General features: G+C 53.6%; 1 protein-coding gene across 2 annotated transcripts in view; it reads right to left on the bottom strand.

Annotated features, from left to right (window-relative positions):
• Positions 1 to 18,357, bottom strand: part of RYR1 (ryanodine receptor 1) — a 116,670-nt gene that overhangs the window by 43,697 nt on the left and 54,616 nt on the right. The window contains exons 58-76 of one of the 2 annotated variants that reach the window (XM_036832498.1): positions 18,081 to 18,196; positions 16,237 to 16,304; positions 16,018 to 16,139; positions 15,503 to 15,552; positions 14,986 to 15,046; positions 14,618 to 14,856; positions 12,027 to 12,108; positions 11,366 to 11,496; positions 10,795 to 11,127; positions 9,472 to 9,712; positions 7,260 to 7,347; positions 7,057 to 7,149; positions 6,449 to 6,463; positions 5,110 to 5,280; positions 3,514 to 3,573; positions 3,106 to 3,243; positions 2,437 to 2,549; positions 2,163 to 2,259; positions 1,803 to 1,909 (exon numbers count right to left, since the gene is read on the bottom strand). In XM_036832498.1, coding sequence (XP_036688393.1) covers positions 1,803 to 1,909; positions 2,163 to 2,259; positions 2,437 to 2,549; positions 3,106 to 3,243; positions 3,514 to 3,573; positions 5,110 to 5,280; positions 6,449 to 6,463; positions 7,057 to 7,149; positions 7,260 to 7,347; positions 9,472 to 9,712; positions 10,795 to 11,127; positions 11,366 to 11,496; positions 12,027 to 12,108; positions 14,618 to 14,856; positions 14,986 to 15,046; positions 15,503 to 15,552; positions 16,018 to 16,139; positions 16,237 to 16,304; positions 18,081 to 18,196 — 2,325 coding nt within the window. The remainder of the gene's footprint in view (positions 1 to 1,802; positions 1,910 to 2,162; positions 2,260 to 2,436; positions 2,550 to 3,105; positions 3,244 to 3,513; positions 3,574 to 5,109; positions 5,281 to 6,448; positions 6,464 to 7,056; positions 7,150 to 7,259; positions 7,348 to 9,471; positions 9,713 to 10,794; positions 11,128 to 11,365; positions 11,497 to 12,026; positions 12,109 to 14,617; positions 14,857 to 14,985; positions 15,047 to 15,502; positions 15,553 to 16,017; positions 16,140 to 16,236; positions 16,305 to 18,080; positions 18,197 to 18,357) is intronic. The other variant, XM_036832499.1, reaches the window with a different exon arrangement.

The raw sequence follows: 18,357 nt of genomic DNA on the forward strand, positions 1-18,357 counted from the left end.
AGTAAGTGGGGAGACAGTCAGGACCCAGTAAGAGGAACCCCATCTTATAACAGCTTCCAGTTTTCCTTTGGAGAGCCACCCCTCCCCATGCTCAGGCTGTGTGGTTCAGATGGGGTAGGACTCTCCATTGCCAGACTGGGCATGTGATCAAGGCTGAGCCAATCAGTACTTTCTATCTGCTTGGCTACAATAATAGGTAAGAGATGGTCATGTGGTCCACTCTGGTCCAGTGGAATTCATTCTGGGAGTTTTGCTGAAGCTATTGATAGAGCTGCTCCCTTTCCACTGGGGTTGCTGTGATGGTGTGATGGAAGCCTGGAGCTTCCCGGGCCATCTTGCCACCTGACAACTGGTTGGCTCACCTGACAACTATGACCAACCACCTCCTTAGGTCTCCTCTATAATAATAATACTAATAACCACAGAAGTAATGGCCAACACCCATTGAGTTTACTCTAGGTTGGTTTCTGTTCCAAGCGCTTTGTATATAATAACAAATTAATTCTCACAGTAATTCAATTAGGTAGATATATAGTTAACCCTTGAACAATATAGTTTTGAACTGCACAGGTCCACTTATAGTGCATTTTTAAGAATAAATACTGCTACAATACTATACAATCCATGGTTGGTTGAATCCATGGATGCAGAACCGCAGATACGGAGGGCCAACTATAGAGTTATACCTGGACTTTTGACCACATGGAGGGTCAGTACCCCTAACCCCTGCATTGTTCAAGGGTCAATTGGATTACTAGCCCCATTTTACAGATGAGGGAAACTGAGGCACAAAGATCCTTCTTCGCCAGGGTCATAGAGCTTGTATTGGTCATAGAACTTGTACTGGGATTCAAACCATAGAGCTTGTACTGGGATTCAAACCTGGATAGTCTTAACTCCAGGGTCATTGCCATCCCAGAGGACAGAAAACAGAATACTCAGCTTCCCAGTATCCCTTGCAACTTGTGGTGGCCTGATGTCAGAATTCTGGCCAATGAAACATGTGCAGAAGCCCACCAAGGAGAGCTTTCCTTGGACAAAAAGATTTTGGTCTTGCTTAAGGGAAAGCCTTTCCCCTTCTTTCTGCCTGACATGTGGTCATGACGCCTGGATGTTCAGCATCCATCTTGTAACCACCAGGCAACAGCTCAGAATGGCAGGGCAGACATCCTGAACGAGCCTGGGTCCCTGTCAGTGTCATTGTGCCACTGCCCAGCCCTGGACTCTCTACCTCCTGACTTGATATTACATAAGAAAAACAAATCTCTGTGCCTCCACTTCCTCATCCACAAAAAAAAGTTGATAATAATATCTATCTCATAGTGTGACGATTAAGGGAGAGGATCTATATGTCAAGTGTTTAGCATGATGCTTGACACATAGAAAAACATTTAATAAACACTGCTATTTATTCCCATGACTGCCACTAGCCCACACGAAGCTCTTGTGTGAATTAGAAAAAGGCCCCCCTTCCTCACTGCCATCTGTTGGAAATTTGTCATGATATTCTGATTTTCTCCCTATAATATACTGTAGTATACTGATTTTGTTTGAGCAAGACATTTTCTTCTAGAAAAAGCCTAAATCAATATTGCCTGTGATGTGAACACTTCAGAGGAGATACCCTTGTGAAGTGCTCAGTCTGCACAATGGTACGTGGGAGCTCTGCCTGTCCTAGTAAAATGATATTAGAAGATCCGCTATGGGGCTCCCACACAGAGGGTCTCTCTTGAGTAACAGGGAGGTTGCGGGAGTGGGCAGAGGTAGCGGGTTTCTCTCTGGGACCTAGGAAGGGGCCTCACCTCTTTTCAGTCAGGGCGGTACGGCTGAAGTGCAGGACCAGCTGGTGCAGGGGGTCTGGCTTCTTGTCCTCCACCTCTTCCTCCTCCTCCTCCTGCTCACCAGCTTTCTGGAGGGAGGTGTGGGGCTCGGGGGAGGGGCTTCTAGGGTCCCCACCTGTCTCCCCTCTAGCCCTGCTGGGCTGTTTTTTTTTTCTCTTCCCCCACATCCTGCACCCTCCCCTGGTTCTGCCCAAGCCAGGGGCCCTGGTTCCCATACCCCCCAGTGCGAAGGGCGACCCACCCCTGGAGGTGTACAATGGACGGCTGGGCCCCAGTCCTATTCCACTCTGCCCCGACACTCCCAGGCAGGCCCCAGCTCACTGAAAGGTCATCTATCATGCGGTCCTCGAAACTGTGGTCTTCAGTCAGGATCCACGCCGCCTTGTAGCTCTCCACAAACATGTTACAGGCCCGGTGCCTTCGGGGGAAAGATGTGCGGTGTCGCCGAGACCTCCCCATCCACGCCTCTCTGTCCTCCCACACATCTCCGCTCCCCAAGACCCCACTGGGGTTGACACTCCATCCTCTTGCCTCTTCAGCCACTCTTTCTCCAAGGCCCCTAGAGGTTACCTCCTCCATGGGGGGGGGGTCTTACGTGGGCAGGTTGTACAGGGGGGTCATGCGGAAACAGGCGACGACCGCCCTCCGGCGCTGCTTGGACAAGAGCTTGTGCCACACGGCCTTCCTGGACTTATAAGGGTGCTCGATCTGGAGGCGGGATTATCTGTCACGTCTCCAGACTCTGCCCCTGGTCTGATTCTCACTTCCAGCCCCGAGTGAAACTGCCCATCAGTGCCCACGTCCAAATTCAGGCCCGACTCACAGGGCCGAAGAAACACCCTGGCTCCACCCACAGAGTCAAGGTTCTGACCTGTACTACTCTGCTTCCAGACTGAAATTTCCCTCCTACGACCCGCCCGCAGACCCGGGGCCACTACCCAGACCCCGCCCCAATCTCAAGACCCGCCCAAGGCACTGCCCGCAGAGTCAAGGCGTCTTCACTGGGCCTGACTCGCTGACCCAAAGTTCTGCCCCTGTCGCCGTTCCCAGGCCCAAGATTAAGCTCCAGGTCCTACCCCCAGATCAAAGTTTCCATTCTAAGTCTCGCTTTAAACTCAACTGTCACCACCCCCAACAGATTAAAGGCCCGCCCCTTGCCCCGCTCAGAGTCCCAAGGTTCAACCGCAGGCCCCGCCCACAGGCTCAAGGACCGCCCCAGGCCCCGCCCAGAGACGCAAGCTTCGGCAACTCAGTAGTAAGACACCTGCTCCAGATGATAGAGCACTGCAGACACTTCCTGGACTCTGCGCACGATTTTCTCCGGGTTGTCAGCGTCCTCCTCGCGGCCCGGGAGGCCCCGGTACAGGGCCATCTGCCAGCGTAGAGAAGGGGAGCCTTCGACCTGAGAGGAGGAAGGACGGTCAGCATGAGGCCCCTCCCCTGCCCGCTCCCTCCTCTCTCAGCCGGGCTTCTCGGAGCGCCCCTCTGCGCAGAGTGGGCTTCTCCGGCCGCTCCGTCCCCCATTCAATGCTGTGATGGTTCACTGGGGTGCCGAATACAAGGTCCCTCTTTCGATGCCTGATACATAGTAAGTGCTCAAACGTGGGCTGTTACTCTTGCTATTAACCCGACATGCCCGTTTCGTTTGCACGTTAAGGAGGAGGAAGCGTACCTTTCCCTGAAGGTGAAGGTTGTTTTGCAGAAATTCCCGGACCTCCTCATCTGTGTCTTTCTGGGGAGACATGACAGGCTGGGTCACTCTGGAGGGCCAAGCGTCCTCCTTGACCTACAACCCTTTCCCTTCCAGCCCCATCACCCCAGCAACTGGTGAGAGGCTTGTGTGGGGAAGATCCGAGAGAAACTGAAAGGATCCACAGGTCAGGAGTGGTCAGAGAGGAGTCCTAGAGGGCGCCAGAGGCCACAGAGGCACCTTGAAGAGACAGGATTAGAGGGGCCTCGTTGGGGGTGTGAGAGGAGGTAGGGGGTGACATGAGGCTATCCCCAAAGGTCAAAAAAGGTCAGAAGAGGGTCAGAGTGGGGCTGGGAGTAAGTAGGAGATGGGCAGGGACTTTCTGAAGATTAAGAGGTGGGTGAGGGGGATTAGAAGGAGACGATAAGGTCAGCAGAGGTCATAGGGGGTCAGGCAGATCACCCAAGTCACTGGTGGGGTTTACACGGAGGCTAAAGGAGGGATCAGTAGGGTGGGGTTTCCTTAGGGTCCCAGGAGAGGGGGCCCTCATGATGAAGTTAAGTGGGCAGAGGGGCCCAGGAGGGCTCTTAGGGATCTCAGCAGTACTCAACAGGTCCTAGGAGGAGAAAGGGGGTGCTTGTGATATCAGGGGAGAGTCAGTGGTCTTCAGGGCCCTGGGGGTTAGTAGATTGTCAGGGTGCTTAGCAGGGTCCTGGGGTTCTAGGGTCTTGGGGCAAGAGTCCTGGGAGGGCTTCTTGGGTCCCTGAGGCCAAAAAGGATCAGGGAGGGGGTTGTTTATCCCATACGATGGATTAAAAGGGGTCCTGGGAGGCCTCTTTGGGGCCCCAGAGGGCTTAGAAGGATTCAGGGGCAGGGTCAATTGATCCCAATCACCCTTGAGACCTCAGAGGTTTCGGTGTGGTCCTGCGGAAGAAGCCATTAGAATCCTGGGGGCTACTTGGGGTCACAGGGTGCTCACTGGGCCCCTGAGAGCCTTTGGGGGCTCAGTTGGGTGTCAACAGAGTCCCGGGGGAGGGGTCAGCAGGGTCCTGAGGGAAAGATGTGGTGAGCTGGAGAGGTCAGTGGGAACCCAGAGGTTCAGGGGGGGGGCCAATGGGGTCATGAGGGGCTCAGTGGGTCCTGAGGGACTTGGGGAGGTCCTGGTAGAGGGCTTGGGGGAGTCTCAGGGGGGCTCATGGTGTCTCAGCTGGGGTCCTCAGGGTCCCAGCAGGTTTGGCATGGCAGGGGGGTGGTGCTCAGTAGGGTCCCTGAAGGCTCAGTGTGGTCCTTGGGTCCCAAGGGTCTTAGTGGCCTTTCCAGTTTCCAGTGGGGTCCCAGTTAGGGTCCTTTGGTCCCAGAGTTCTGAGAGCATCCCAAGTAGGGTCCTCAGCATCCTGCGGGAAGGCTCAGGGCATCCTAGGAGGCCCAGTGAATCCTCAGGCTCCTGGAGAAGGGCTCAGTAGGGTCCTAAGGGAGGGCCCTTAGTGGGATGCTGGGAGTTCAGTAGGGTCCCAGGGGCTTAGTGGTGAGTGCTGAGTGGCATCCTGGTAGGTTCTCAGAAAGGGGCTGAGCAGGCACCAGGGCATAGCGGGTCTTGGCCAGTGTAATGAGCTCCTGGTCAGTGGGTGCACACATATTCAGGCCGATGGGCAGCATCTTCTTGAGCGTGGCCACAATCAGCGATGTCTGCACGGAGTACCGGTCCCCCCGGCGCTTCTTCTTGGTGCGTTCCTGGTCTGAGCCACCTGACTGTGGGGACACGGGGGCTCAGCGCCAGCCTGAGTCTCAGCCTGGCCCCTACCATTGTCCACACTCCAGCCCCCGCCTGAATACTAGGCAGCCCCGTCCCATCCCAGTTTCCACCCCAGACCTTGCTGATCTTTCACTTCAGACCCCCATCCCTGACCCTAGACCCTCCCAGACCCAAGCCTCTATCCCAAATTCCAACTTCTATCCCAAATCCTTCCAGATTTCCCTCCATTCCAGGCTTTCTCAACTTCTAGCAGTCTTCTCCCAGAATCGCCCCAGAATTTTCAGTAGGACACCCCTCCTGCCCCTACACAACACTTACAAGCCCCCCTTCAGAGCCCAAGACAGAGTTCCCAAGAATGAAATGAAGATGTAGAACTGTAAAGAGTCCCAAGAGACAAGAGAAGTTGGAAGAAAAAGAGAGAGAGAGAGAGACACTGAGAGACTGAGACAGACAAGGAGACAGAAGATGCAAGAAAGATCCAGAAAGATCTGGAAGCAGAAGCACAGAGCACAGAGTCCCACAGCCATGTTCTGGAGCCTTGGGTGCAGACCCACGGCCTGGGCCACCCCAGTCATGCCAATGAGAAGCCCCGGTGACAAGCTTCGGCCGGAGCCGCACCCACGCCAGCTTGTGATATGGAGCATGGCCCATGTGCCAGCACTTGCAGCACCTCACTGGGTCCTCACGAGCCCTGGGGCTGGGGGGCCACTGACTGGATGCCTTCCAAAGCTCAAAAGGTTAATACACTTGTCCAAGGTCACACAGCTAACTGCCAAGAGTCAGGATTCCAACCCAAGTGCATCTGATTCCAGAGCCCAGGCCTTAAACTCCAACCATGCACGTGACTTTCCCACCCCCATTCCCATTCCCTGGGACCTCAGTCCAAAGTGCTTTGAAGCTTTGGGGAAAGCTGAGAGGGGAGTTGGTTATTTTTTAAACAAATGTTAAAAAAATTTCAACAGCCAAAAGTTGAGGGCCGGGAAGGGAATGGTTGGTGGGAGGTGGGGTGGAGGAAGAGAAAGAGGATGGGGGCTAGGAGCCAAGGATGAGGGGTGGGGAACCAGGGGCAGGGGTTTTCTGGAGGCAGAGCAGAGGCTGGGGTTGGGAGCGGGGTAGAGGGTGTTAGCCAAGAGCCATGCGGAAGGTCCCAGACGTGGGGCTGACCTGTACATCTCCCGCCTGCTTCATCAGGTTGCAGACAGAGACAAGAAGTGTTACCCCAGTTCCTCCGAGAACCCCAGGCCCCCTCCAAGTCAGCCCTAACCGCAGCTCCTCTGCCCCACCCTGATGCAAATCCCCCAGCTGGGCATTTCCAGACCTCACTCAGGGTGGTGGGTTTGTTCTTTAGACCCTGTCCTTCTGGGAAGGATAAGGGGAGAGGAAAGGGGGAGATGTGGGATAATGGGATAGAAGGAAAGAAGTGGGTGAAAGGAGAGGAGGAAACTGGGATGGGGGAGGGAGATGGGGAGGAGGGAGGAGTAAGATGAGGAACAGGGAGATGGGGAGGGTGATGGGGAGGAGAAAGCATGTAGGGCGGAGGGAGGAGATGGGGAAGAAGAGGGAAACGGGGGGAAGGAAAAAGACGGGAGGGAGGAGATGGGGATGAGAGAAGGGGGGGGAGGAAGGAGGCGGGAGATGGGGCTGCTGTGAGGGCTGCAGGGAATGCGACTAGGACAGGGCAGGCTGGCGGGGTGAGGAGGGGTCAGGTAGGAAGCCCAGGAGGCTGTTCCCTCCCTCCCCGCTAAGTCCTCCTCCCAGAGCAAAGCACCCACCTTGGCCATTTTGCTCTTGCTGTCTGCAGTCAGAAATGACATGTTGTTGATCTCATTCTGGACCACAAAGTTCTGCTCTTCGCGCTTAAAGTTCTGGGGGTTGGGGGAGACAGTGTTGGGGATCAGACAGAGTGGGGGAGGGCATCTTTGGGCAGCAGCTTCTCGGCTTATAGAGAGGAGGGGCAGGGCGGGTGGGCACTCACGTGGGACTTGGACCAGTAGATGAAGATCTCGCCCACCATCCTGAACAGCTCCTCCGCACTGGGGTTGGGCTCGGTCAGCCAGTGTGCCCTGGGCAGGCAGGGGGAGGGGCTGGTGAGGGATGAGGGCAGGGACCCCCACAGAAGGGGGCCACGTGGAGAGACCTCAGGGGAGGGGATCGGAGACTCCAATGGGAGGGATAGAGCTTTCTAGGGTAATCTGGCCATTCAGATGATTTAAAAATTATCAATGAGGGCTTCCCTGGTGGCACAGTGGTTAAGAATCCGCCTCCCAATGCAAGGTACACAGGTTCGAGCCCTGGTCTGGGAAGATCCCACATGCTGTGGAACAACTAAGCCCGTGAGCCACAACTACTGAAGCAAGCCCACGCGCCTAAAGCCCATGCTCCGCAACAAGAGAAGCCACCTCAACGAGAAGGCCGCGCACCACAACGAAGAGTAGCCCCCCTTATCACAACTAGAGAAAGCCCGCACGCAGCAGCAAAGACCCAACACAGCCAAAAAAAAAAAAAAAAAAAAAAAATTATCAATGACCATTCCTTAAAAATTGTTTTTTCTTTCTCTAACCTTCTTATTGAAGTATAACATATATACAAAGTTTCAACTTGATGAATTATCACCAAGTGAACACACTTGTGTAACTGCCACCCAAATCACGAAATAGAACATTTCCAGTCCCTGGTCTGAAAGATGCCCTTATCCAGACTTCTAGACCATGAATTTTTTTTTTAAGATTTAAAAAAAATTTTATTTTATTTATTTATTTTTGGCTGCATTGGGTCTTCGTTGCTGCACGCGTGATTTCTCTAGTTGCGGTGAGCGGGGGCTACTCTTCGTTGCGGTGAGCGGGCTTCTCATTGCGGTGGCGTCTCTTGTTGCGGAGCACGGGCTCTAGGCGCGCGGGCTCAGTAGTTGTGGCTCGCAGGCTTTAGAGCGCAGGCTCAGTAGTTGTGGCACATGCGCTTAGTTGCTCCGCGGCATGTGGGATCTTCCCAGACCAGGGCTCGAACCCATGTCCGCTGCATTGGCAGGCGGATTCTTAGCCACTGGCCACCACGGGAGCCCCTAAAGATTTTTTTTGATGTGGACCATTTTTAAAGGCTTTATTGAATTTGTTACAATATTGCTTCTGTTTTATGTTTTGGTTTTTTTGGCCGCGAGTCATGTGGGATTAGCTCCCCATCGAACCTGCACCCCCTGCATTGGAAGGCGAAGTCTTAAGCACTGGAACACCAGGGAAGTCCCCTAGCCCATGAATTATTTTGGTCTGTTCTTGAATGTTACATAAATAGATGATACGATATGTACTCTAAAATTTTCTGGTTTCTTTCATTCAACCTGACGTTTGAGAGATTCATCCATGTTGCTGGGTGTTGCAACAGTTTGCTCACTTTCACTGCTGTGTAGTATTCCACTGTGTGAGTATACCTCACTTTACTTGCCCATACTTTTTGACCCAACACTCCTACTCCTGGGAATCTACCCTATAGCGATACCCACTCATGAGAACAAAATTGGGTGTACAAGGATGTATACAGCATGCATACCACTGCTTTCTGCTTCAGCTTCCATGACAGACATAGCTAATCAATCCAAGCACCCTTTCTCACAAAGCCCTGATGCAACCTTAAAATCTTTTTCAACCCACAGGGAACTTGGAGTTGAATCTTGCTCACTATCCCTGGATTTGGCTGCATCTAAGACTCAATAATTCTTTAAACTTTGCTTCTGATTTTAGGGAGATGTTCGCAATTGGTTGATACCTGCGCTTGCCCTTTTATAAAGACCTATGTTTCTGGGGGAAGTTAGTCTGGCCGGATCTGGACTATCTTCCTTTCTTCTCTCAGTGATGGAGGAGGGCCTGACCATTGGACTTCACTGCACAAATCAGGCATCCTGTCTACCCAAGCCTGAAGACGCAATGCTGGAGGAGAGAAGTACGGCTCCTTATGGCTGATAGTGCAATCCTCACAGGGCCTCAGATTCAGGAGGTTTAAAGGAGCAGAAGGGGAGAAAACGCAGGCTGGCTTTTATTGGTCCATAAGCAACAGGGGCTGGGGGTCAGAAGGTTGGGTAGGACTGAGTGAGAATTGCAAGAAGTTTATAGCAAGTCAGAGGCGAGAGGTCAGATGGGGTCCGAGGAAGCCGGGGGTCAGGCTGGGGTGTGTGGGGGGACGGCTGGGGACATGCTGACCTGTTGTTGTCCACGTAGCGGATGAGCAGTGGATAGAGGGCGTACAGGTCCCGGCAGAGTACGGAGAACTCATCCCGCACCAGGAGCTCGCCCTCCTCGGCTTCCGCCTTGGCCTCTAGGCGCAGCTGCTCCTCCTCGGACACCACCTTCCCCGCCCGCTTGCGCAGCCGCCCGATGGTGGGGATGAAGTGTGAGTGCAGGAGCTCAGGCCGGGCCCGGCTCACGATGGGCTGGGCAAACACTGCAGAACCAGAGGGGGCGCAGGTGCTGCTGGCCGGCCACTGACTCCAGCACCTGACCTAAGACCTCTGATCGCACCCCTGACCTCTGTTCCCATCCCACGACTTCCGACCTGTACCTCTGACCCAGCAGCTGTCATCGACCCCAGCCTGACCCTGGCTTCTGACCCCAGCCTCTACCTCTGATCCCACTCCTCACCTCAGGTTGTGACCTCTGACATAGCCCCTGATCCTGGATCCCAACCCTAACCCTTGACCTGAAACTGTGACCCCTCAGCCCGACACAAGTCCTTGACTTCTGACTCCAACAACTGAATCCTAACCTGATATCTTACCCTAGCCTATGACATCTCACCCCAGTCTTTAACCTCTGACCTGGTCTATACCCCGACATACCTCACCACATGATTTCTGACTATGACCCTGGTTTCTTACCACAGCCTCTGACCTCTGACCCTGACCTCTGACCTCAGCCCTGATCTCTAGCTTGGCCCTGATCCAAAACTTAACTCCTGACAAGGAACTTACAAGTCATGATTTTTTTTTTTTTTTTTTTGGCCACGCCACGTGGCTTGTGGGATCCTAGTTCCCCGACCAGGGATTGAACCCAGGCCCCTGCAGTGAAAGCCCAGAGTCCTAACCACTGGACCGCCAGGGAATTCCCCTGACATGGAACTTCTGAACCAGGAGCCCCAATCTTTTAAAGATTCACTTCTTGACCTCTGACCCAGAACCCTAACTGTCCATATCGGGGACCCTGATATTTGACCTGGTCCTCTGACCCTTTGTATAAGGAACTCAGCCTTCTGACCCAGTTTCTAACCCATGACCTAACCCTCTTCAAGGCTCCAGAAATTCAGACTCCAGCCTGGAGGACTCCCAGGACCCATGCTTCCACCTCAGACCCTATGAGCCTGAGATTCTGACTCCTTAGGATGACCTCTGGCCTTGTGACCCCGAGAAAACTGAGCTCTGACTCCTCCCCACTCCCAGAAAACCATGGACCCCGGGATCTCCCTCTGAGACCATCAGGTCCAGGGACCTGAGCCCCAGTACTCAGGAGGCCCATGCCCGCCAGACCCACCAGCCAGCCGCTTCATCCACGAGGCCTCGTCAATGCCCAGGTTGTTGACGATGATCCGCAGGATATTCCCCAGCAGGGAGTTGAGATGGTCGGAAGTGATGGCTGTGCAGGGTGGAGGGGCCCCTGCAGGCAGGGCAGGCGGGAGTGCCTCGGGTCCGCGCTCCCACCAGCGGGGCAGGTAGCTGCACAGCATGGGCAGCGTGATCTCGATGACGTGCGGCATCTCTGTGTAGCGGGCCCCCGACTCAGCCAGCCCCCCGATGTCTGCCATGAGCCGCTCCAGCACCGGGATGTCAGGACACATCTCCTCCACGCTGTTGGGGAGCCCCAAGACTGGGGTGTGGGGAGGGGGTCAGGGCACGCCAACTCATCATGCCCAGACCTCAGTGTCCACACCATAATCCAGAGCACCCACAAACTCTGGGGTTCCCCAATCTGGAGCGCCCCCAACCTGGGGAATCCTCAGCCCCTCAGAGCCCAGACTGGGCCACACTACCCACAGTGGGTCTCCCTGGAACCCGTGCAGGTGGAATATAACCCTTGACAGCTGCCCCAGCCCCGCCCGACTTACTGGCCCGCTCCCGGGGAGATTTGGTGGTGTACACTGAGCAGGCATTATACTCGTTCAGCTGAGGCTCCAGGAACGCCACCGGCATGGCCGCTGCTAGGCAGGCCAGGCACTCGCCCAGGGCTGGCCGAAGCCTGGAAGACGAGGCTGTGCTTAGCTCCCACGCCCCCTCTGCCCTGTCCTGGATCCCAGTCCCTTCCTCCACAGAAGTGCCTCTCCCCAGGACACTTCGGGGCAGAGATGCCATTCACTGGTGGTCACCCATGCGGCCGTTTCCCTGGGTTTCCTGAGTGCCCTTTTGCTCTACCGGTGATTCTGGCACTGCCAGCGGCCCTCCCCAGTGCCCCCAGCATGCCTGGCTCCTGTGGGCCGCCAGAGTTTCTGCGTGCCCCCTGCCAGCCCAGAACAACCTGGCGTCCTGGCCGCCAAACGCCTGTGCCCACCTGGCCCCCAACCAGTGGCCTCCACTTTCTTCACTGGCCTTCCTCTGAGCGCCCTCACGTGGCCATCTTGAGGAACTGCAGTGGCCACGGTGCGGACGTCTTTTGAAGACTTTGTGACCATTTCCCGGCTTTTCATTCACCCCCATCTTCTCCTGTGCCCTCCCCTCCCTGGGCCCCCACGGTATCCACCCCGGCCCCAAACTATGGCTGTCTCTCCTTACTTTTCCACGTAAGGGCTCTTGGTGGTTCCCAGAGAGTAGATACTGCACAGCGTTCGGTAGCAAGAGACCTGGACATCATCCACTGAGGGGAAGAGGGAGGGTGAGGGTCGGTACCAGTTCTTCTCTAACCCCCTCCCTTGTCTCCAAATGACGGGTGAGAGCAGGGGCTGTAGAGCCAGCCTGCCATTTACAAGTTTTGTTACTTGAGCAAGTACCAACTCTCTCGCGGCCTTAGTTTCCCTCTCTGTAAAATGTGGATAATTATAGTATCTTCCTCATGGGGTTGTTGTGATGATTAAATGAGTTAATACTCAGAAAGCAACTGGAACAGGGCACACAGGAGGCACTCAGTGAAGCCTAGCTGTTCTTGGAGAGGAGTCACGGATGTCTTTGATGATAGTGATGGACACTCTCTCCAGAAAATGCAAACAGATATCCAATTGTGACTTCAATATCGGTTATCCACACACCTCCCCCACCCCAGACGGCCAGGTTAAGAACCTTGTCAACTTCCTAAATGTCATGAGGCAAAAAGAGGGCAGGGGGACTGTTCTAGATTGAAAAGAGACGACAGAGACATAACAACCAAATGCAATGAGAGAAACTTCACTGAATTCTGAATTTTAAAAAAAAATCAAAGACATTTTGAGGGTAATAGGGAAATTTAACTATAGTCAGGTTAGGTGTGATACTGATATTGTGGGTACAGGAGAGAAGGTTCTGCAACATTCAGGTGTTGCAGGCTGAGTGAGTATTTAGGGATGAGGTGTCACTGTGTGTGTGCAACTCACATTCAAAAGTTCAACAAGGGCTTCCCTGGTGGCGCAGTGGTTAAGAATCCGCCTGCCAATGCAGGGGACACGGGTTCGATCCCCGGTCCGGGAAGATCCCACATGCCGCGGAGCAACTAGGCCCGTGCGCCACAACTACTGAGCCTGCGCTCTGGAGTCCACAAGCCACAATTACTGAACCCGTGTGCCACAACTACTGAAGCCCGCGTGCCTAGAGCCCGTGCTCCGCAACAAGAAAAGCCACCGCAATGAGAAGCCCGCGCACAGCAACGAAGAGTAGCCCCGCTCGCCGCAACTAGAGAAAGCCCGCGTGCAGCAGCAAAGACCCAATGCAGCCAAAAATAAATAAAAATAAAATAAATTTAAAAAAAAAAGTTCAACAGAAAGTTTGGAAATACTTTCACTCATAAAGTGAAAGGTAAAACAAATGGGGCAGATTGTTAACAATTCTCTTCTTTCTACTTTTCTGTATGTTTTTAAAATTTCAGAATAAAATGTTGGAGGGATTCCCTGGCAGTCCAGTGGTTAGGACTCCTCGCTCTCACTGCCAAGGGCTCGGGTTCGATCCCTCGTTGGGGAACTAAGATCCCACGTGCCCCATGGCGCGGCCGAAAAAAAAAATATTGGAGCCGGGGAAGAACCCCATCCAAGTGCTACTTTTTTAATTTTTGTCAATGTCAAATCAGCAGTGAACTGAGACAGGCCTCCCCTACCCCTCGGTCCCCAGAGCCCGTCCTGGACGCCTCCGATCCCCTGGGCCCCTCACAACCACCGAACCCCAAACTGACCTTGGCATCTCCCTCAAACTTGTTATTTCTCCCAACTTGTCTCATAGAGGCCCCACTGTCCCCAGGTCCCCAGGCCAGGGCCTCACTCTGGATGCCTCCTCTCCACAGCCTATCTCCTCGGCCTCCAAGACATCTCTCCCACCAGCCCTTCCTGCCCTTTCCTGCCTCTGCCATGCTCCACATCTTGTAGGGCTTTTTGAGTACCTGAACATACAATGTCATCACCCCCTATTGGGTGTTTTATCTTGCCCGGGTCTCATTAACAACATTATGTTACACACTGTATGCATTATGTTACAAGCTCCCAGGCTGGGTCACACACTATAGGTGCCATTTGGTAGGATAAATACAGCAGACACTGCTAATTGACTCCCAATATCTGCTCTTACCTTCTTTCTGCTCTTCTCTTCTTCCTAGTAAGAGACCTCCATACTTAGCTCAACACATGAATAAAGTCTACCATCCTAGCCTTCCTTACAGTGACATGTGGCCATATGCTATGTTCTGGCCAATAGGATAAATGTGAGCAGAAGTGATGTGGGCCATTTCTACGTTGTTCCTTTAAAAGAACTGAGGTGCCCTCCTCTGTTTTCTCTTGTCTCCTACTGGCTAGAATGAGAAGGAGATGGTGCACCATCTTGGACCAGATGGATAAAGGCAATATTTCAGGGATGGCAGAGCAACAAGATGGAAGGAATCTGGGCTTCTGACGTCATGATCAACCTACCAGTAGACTGTTACATGAAAAAGAAATATATCTGTCACTTGTTTAAGCTACTGTGATTTAGGTTCTTTTGTTAGAGCCAGCCGTGGAATTAATGCTCTGATTAACTCATTCTCTAACCTACCGATTTTCTGAACTGAATGCACACTTTGCTTATGACAATGAATCCTCTCAATAAATATAACGCTGAAACACCTGCAGATTCTATCAGGCACACTGGGATGGGTGGTGTTGGTTGAACTGACACCCCCCCAACACACAACTGCCCTTGAGATCAGGAGCCCTTACGGATAACATCGTCTCCAAACTGGTGCTGGGCGATGTGCTGGAAGAGGGTGGTGAGCACGGGCAGCAGGGCCACGGTGGTGTAGGTGAGGTTCTGGCCCACACCCTTCACCTGCGTGTGTGTCTGCGACACCTTGCCTAGCCGCAGGTTCTCCACCATCTTCTCAATGTCCTCCGAGGCACTCTCAAAGAACGAACGGAGGCCAGCCTTCACGATCTCGGGGCCAGACTTCATCACGGTCCTGACAGGGAAGTGGGGGCAAACCAGTTCCAGAATCTGAGATTCAAGATTGAGGAGAGTCTAGGAGAACAGGGGCTGGGGGTGGGAGCACGGTTAGAATGGGAGTGGGCACCATGACCCTTAGCCCCACCTGGCATCCAGGGAGCGTGCCAGGATATGAAGACAGTTGACCACAGCTGGGGCATCCGTCCCTGGGGGAGGAAGTTGGGCTTGGGTGAAGAAAGGGTTATGGGGACAGTACCTCCCTCTACAGCCAACTCAGCTGCTCTCTCTTCATCCACCCCCACCCCACCTAGACTCCCATAGGCCCCTGTCCTTCCCTCATCCTGGCTGTGATCCCTCTGCCTGTCCCTCCCCCATCCCGGCCCTGACCCCTCTTCCTGTCCCTCCCCCATCCTGGCCCTGACCTCTGGGCCGTCACCGTCTGGTTATGAGTCTGAGAGTTCCATGATGGCAGGGCCCAGGACTATCCCAGTCACTGCTCTGTCCCCAGGACCACCCACTCCATGTCCAAGTTCAGAGGAAGAACACAGGGAAAGTTGTTCAGATTAAGGCATGAACCTGGGCCATATTTCTTCAGGGCGAGGTTGTGAAGAGGGGAAGAGAGGGAAGATTGGGGAGAAGGGCTCGGGAGCAGAGCTACTTACCAAAGAGAGAGACTCGGTGACGGACAAGAGCGGCAAGCTTGCAGAAGAGGCTGAAGAAAGAGAAAGAAACAGGACAGGAGAAACAGGGAGCGAGGACACCAAGGGGACACAATGAGAGGAGGAGGGACAGGGAAGACAGGGGGAGAGGGACAGAAGACAGAGCCAGGAGGAGAAAGCATGATGGGGGAGAAAACGAAGGAGACAGAGGGGTGCGGAGAGGCAGAGAGATGAACCAGCTTGAAAGTCACAAGCAGTAACTGGTATGCTGGGGGTGGGGACGCTGGTCTGCCTTTCTGACAGGGTGACCAATTCGTCCCAGGTTGCCTGAAAGCCCCGTGTCCTGGGGCACACCAGGGCAGTTGTTCACCCTAGCCCTTCCATCACCTCTGCAGGTAGACTGATCAGTGCCCAGCGCCTAGGACAGAGCCTCTAAGGTCCAAGGGTGGGAGGAAGAGATCCAGGATTACAATGCCGTGAGGTCAGGGGTGTGAGTCACAGGTCCCAGGGGGGCGCACCTGGTGATCATTTCCTTCTCCTTGTTGGAGGCGTGGCCACCACTGCCCAGCACTTTGGCCGGCGTGGACAGGAAATAGAGGCAGTGGTTGGTGAAGTACTGGTTGATCAAAGGGAGCAGGATCTGGGGGCATGGGGAAGAGACGAAGGGGATTTTGGGTGAAGAGAGAGGAAAGCCCACCAGTCCCCAGCCTCCTCCAGCTTCTGAGCCCACCTCTCACCTTGGCAAAGAATTTAATCTCCTGTTCATGAGGGGACTTTTCCACTCGTCCACTGCTGAACACAGCCTCTGGTGGGGGAAGGCAAATAGGGGTCATGGTGGCTTCAAGGCTAGGGAACTCAGGGTTTTCTGAGGGGGCAGAGTTGGGATATGATAGGAGATTGCCTCCTGGTATGAAGTCACTTGTATTGGCTTTGAGGTAAACCTCTCTCCCCTATCTTTCATCTGATCCCCTTAACTCCTTGATCAAACCCTTCCTGAGGCTGAAAATGGGGAGGAGGACAAACTGGGATGGGGTAAGGCCATGGAACATCCCCCTCCTCACCAATCACAAGTCCTTTTCTTTCTGAACTTCAATATCTGGCACTGAGTAAATGTGGAATGAATGAATGAAACAAGAAGTCAATATAGACACATTAGATTCAACTTTAAAGTGGAAATCTGTTTCAGTCATCATCATCATCATCGTAGTGACGGTAATAATTCATATTATTAAAATAATAATACTATTAAAATAATAATAATAATAATAAATAAGGCTCCAATTACTAAACACTTGCTATGTCCCCTGGCACTGTGAGAAATGTTCTTGCACAATCTCCTCCCAACCTGGAGGCCTGTATACTTGGTCCTTCATTCCCATTTTACGGATGAGGAAATTGAGGTGAAAGAGCTCACTCCAGGTCACTTAGCAAATAAGTGACAGAACTGTAGCGGGTTATGGTGAACAGAATCCCCCTTTCACCGATGAGCAAACTGAGCTTCAGGGAGGAGAGGGAATTGCCAGGGGCCTGTGCAGCATGGAGGTCTGGCTCACGTGGGATTTGGGGTGAGATGTATGAGTGAATCCTGCTGGGCCACTCACTCACCTGAAGGGAATTTGGGGGTTCCTGGGTGGCTCTTAAGGGGAATGCTGGGGCTCTCTGGGGGAAGCTGGAAGGGATCATAGGGGCCCCAGCTGTGATTCTTAGTGATATGTAAGAGGCATCTGCAGGGCATCCCAACAGCCTCAGCCTTCAAAATAGATCCAGAATCTGCCCAGTTCTCACTCTCTTCTGCTCCTGCCGCCCTCAGTCTGCTCCCACAGGCAGCCAGAGGGAGCCTGTGAACACCCAAGGCAGATCAGGGCCCTCTCCTGCTTAGAATGCTCCCGTGGCACCATCTCACTCAGAGCAAAAAGCCACAGTCCTCACCATGGCCTGCAAAGCCCGTCATGATCTGCCTGTCACTGACCCCGTTTCCTCTCACTCTTCCCCTCTGTCACTCTGCTTCAGCCACATGGGCCTCCTAATACGCACATCAGCGACCTCTGCACTGGTTGTTCCTCTCCCTAAAATACTCTCCCCAGATGACCACATAGCTCTCTCCCCAGCTTCCTGGAATACTCTATTTATTTATTTTTATTTTTTTTGACTGCACAGCAGGGCATGTGGGACCTTAGTTCCCCGACCAGGGATCAAACCCACTGACCCCTGCAGTGGAAGTGCAGCATCTGAACCACTGGACCGCCAAGGAAGTCCTGGAATACTCCATTTAAAATTACAAGCGGCCCACACTCCCAACCCTCTTTAGCTAGCTCCAGTGTATTCCTCTTCCCATAACACTAATCACTTTCTGACACACTCAGTGATCTCCTTATTTCCGACTTTAAATGGCTGAATCCACCACAGGAATGTAAGTGGCAGGAGGACAGGGATCTTTGTCTTCTTGTTCACTGTCTTATTCTCAACCCCTAGAACAATGTCTGGCACAATGATTAGATGAGGGGAGGAAGGAGAAATGAATGAACTGGGTGCCTTTGTGAAACTGCAGCTAGGGCGGGGACGGGGAGGGAATTCTCCGTACCCAGGTGGGCGATAAACTCCTGAGAAATGTCCATCCAGCGGAGCAACTGCTGCAGGAAGCCGAAGGCGAACCGTTTCTCAATGGAAGACGTGTCCAGTTCCATGTCCTTAAGGCCCCTGCGTGCAGGCAGAGCGAGAGGTCAGCCCAGACGCAGACCCGCCGTGTTTCCCGCCTCTTTCCAGTTTGGCCTGGACTCCCCCAGGCCCTGCCTCCGCTTTCCAGGCCCCACCCTTCTTAGGCTCCTCCCCTCTATGGCCCCGCCTCTGCTCTCCAGGCC

Source organism: Balaenoptera musculus, chromosome 19, assembly GCF_009873245.2.
Source record: "Balaenoptera musculus isolate JJ_BM4_2016_0621 chromosome 19, mBalMus1.pri.v3, whole genome shotgun sequence".
NCBI classification, from domain to species: domain Eukaryota; kingdom Metazoa; phylum Chordata; class Mammalia; order Artiodactyla; family Balaenopteridae; genus Balaenoptera; species Balaenoptera musculus.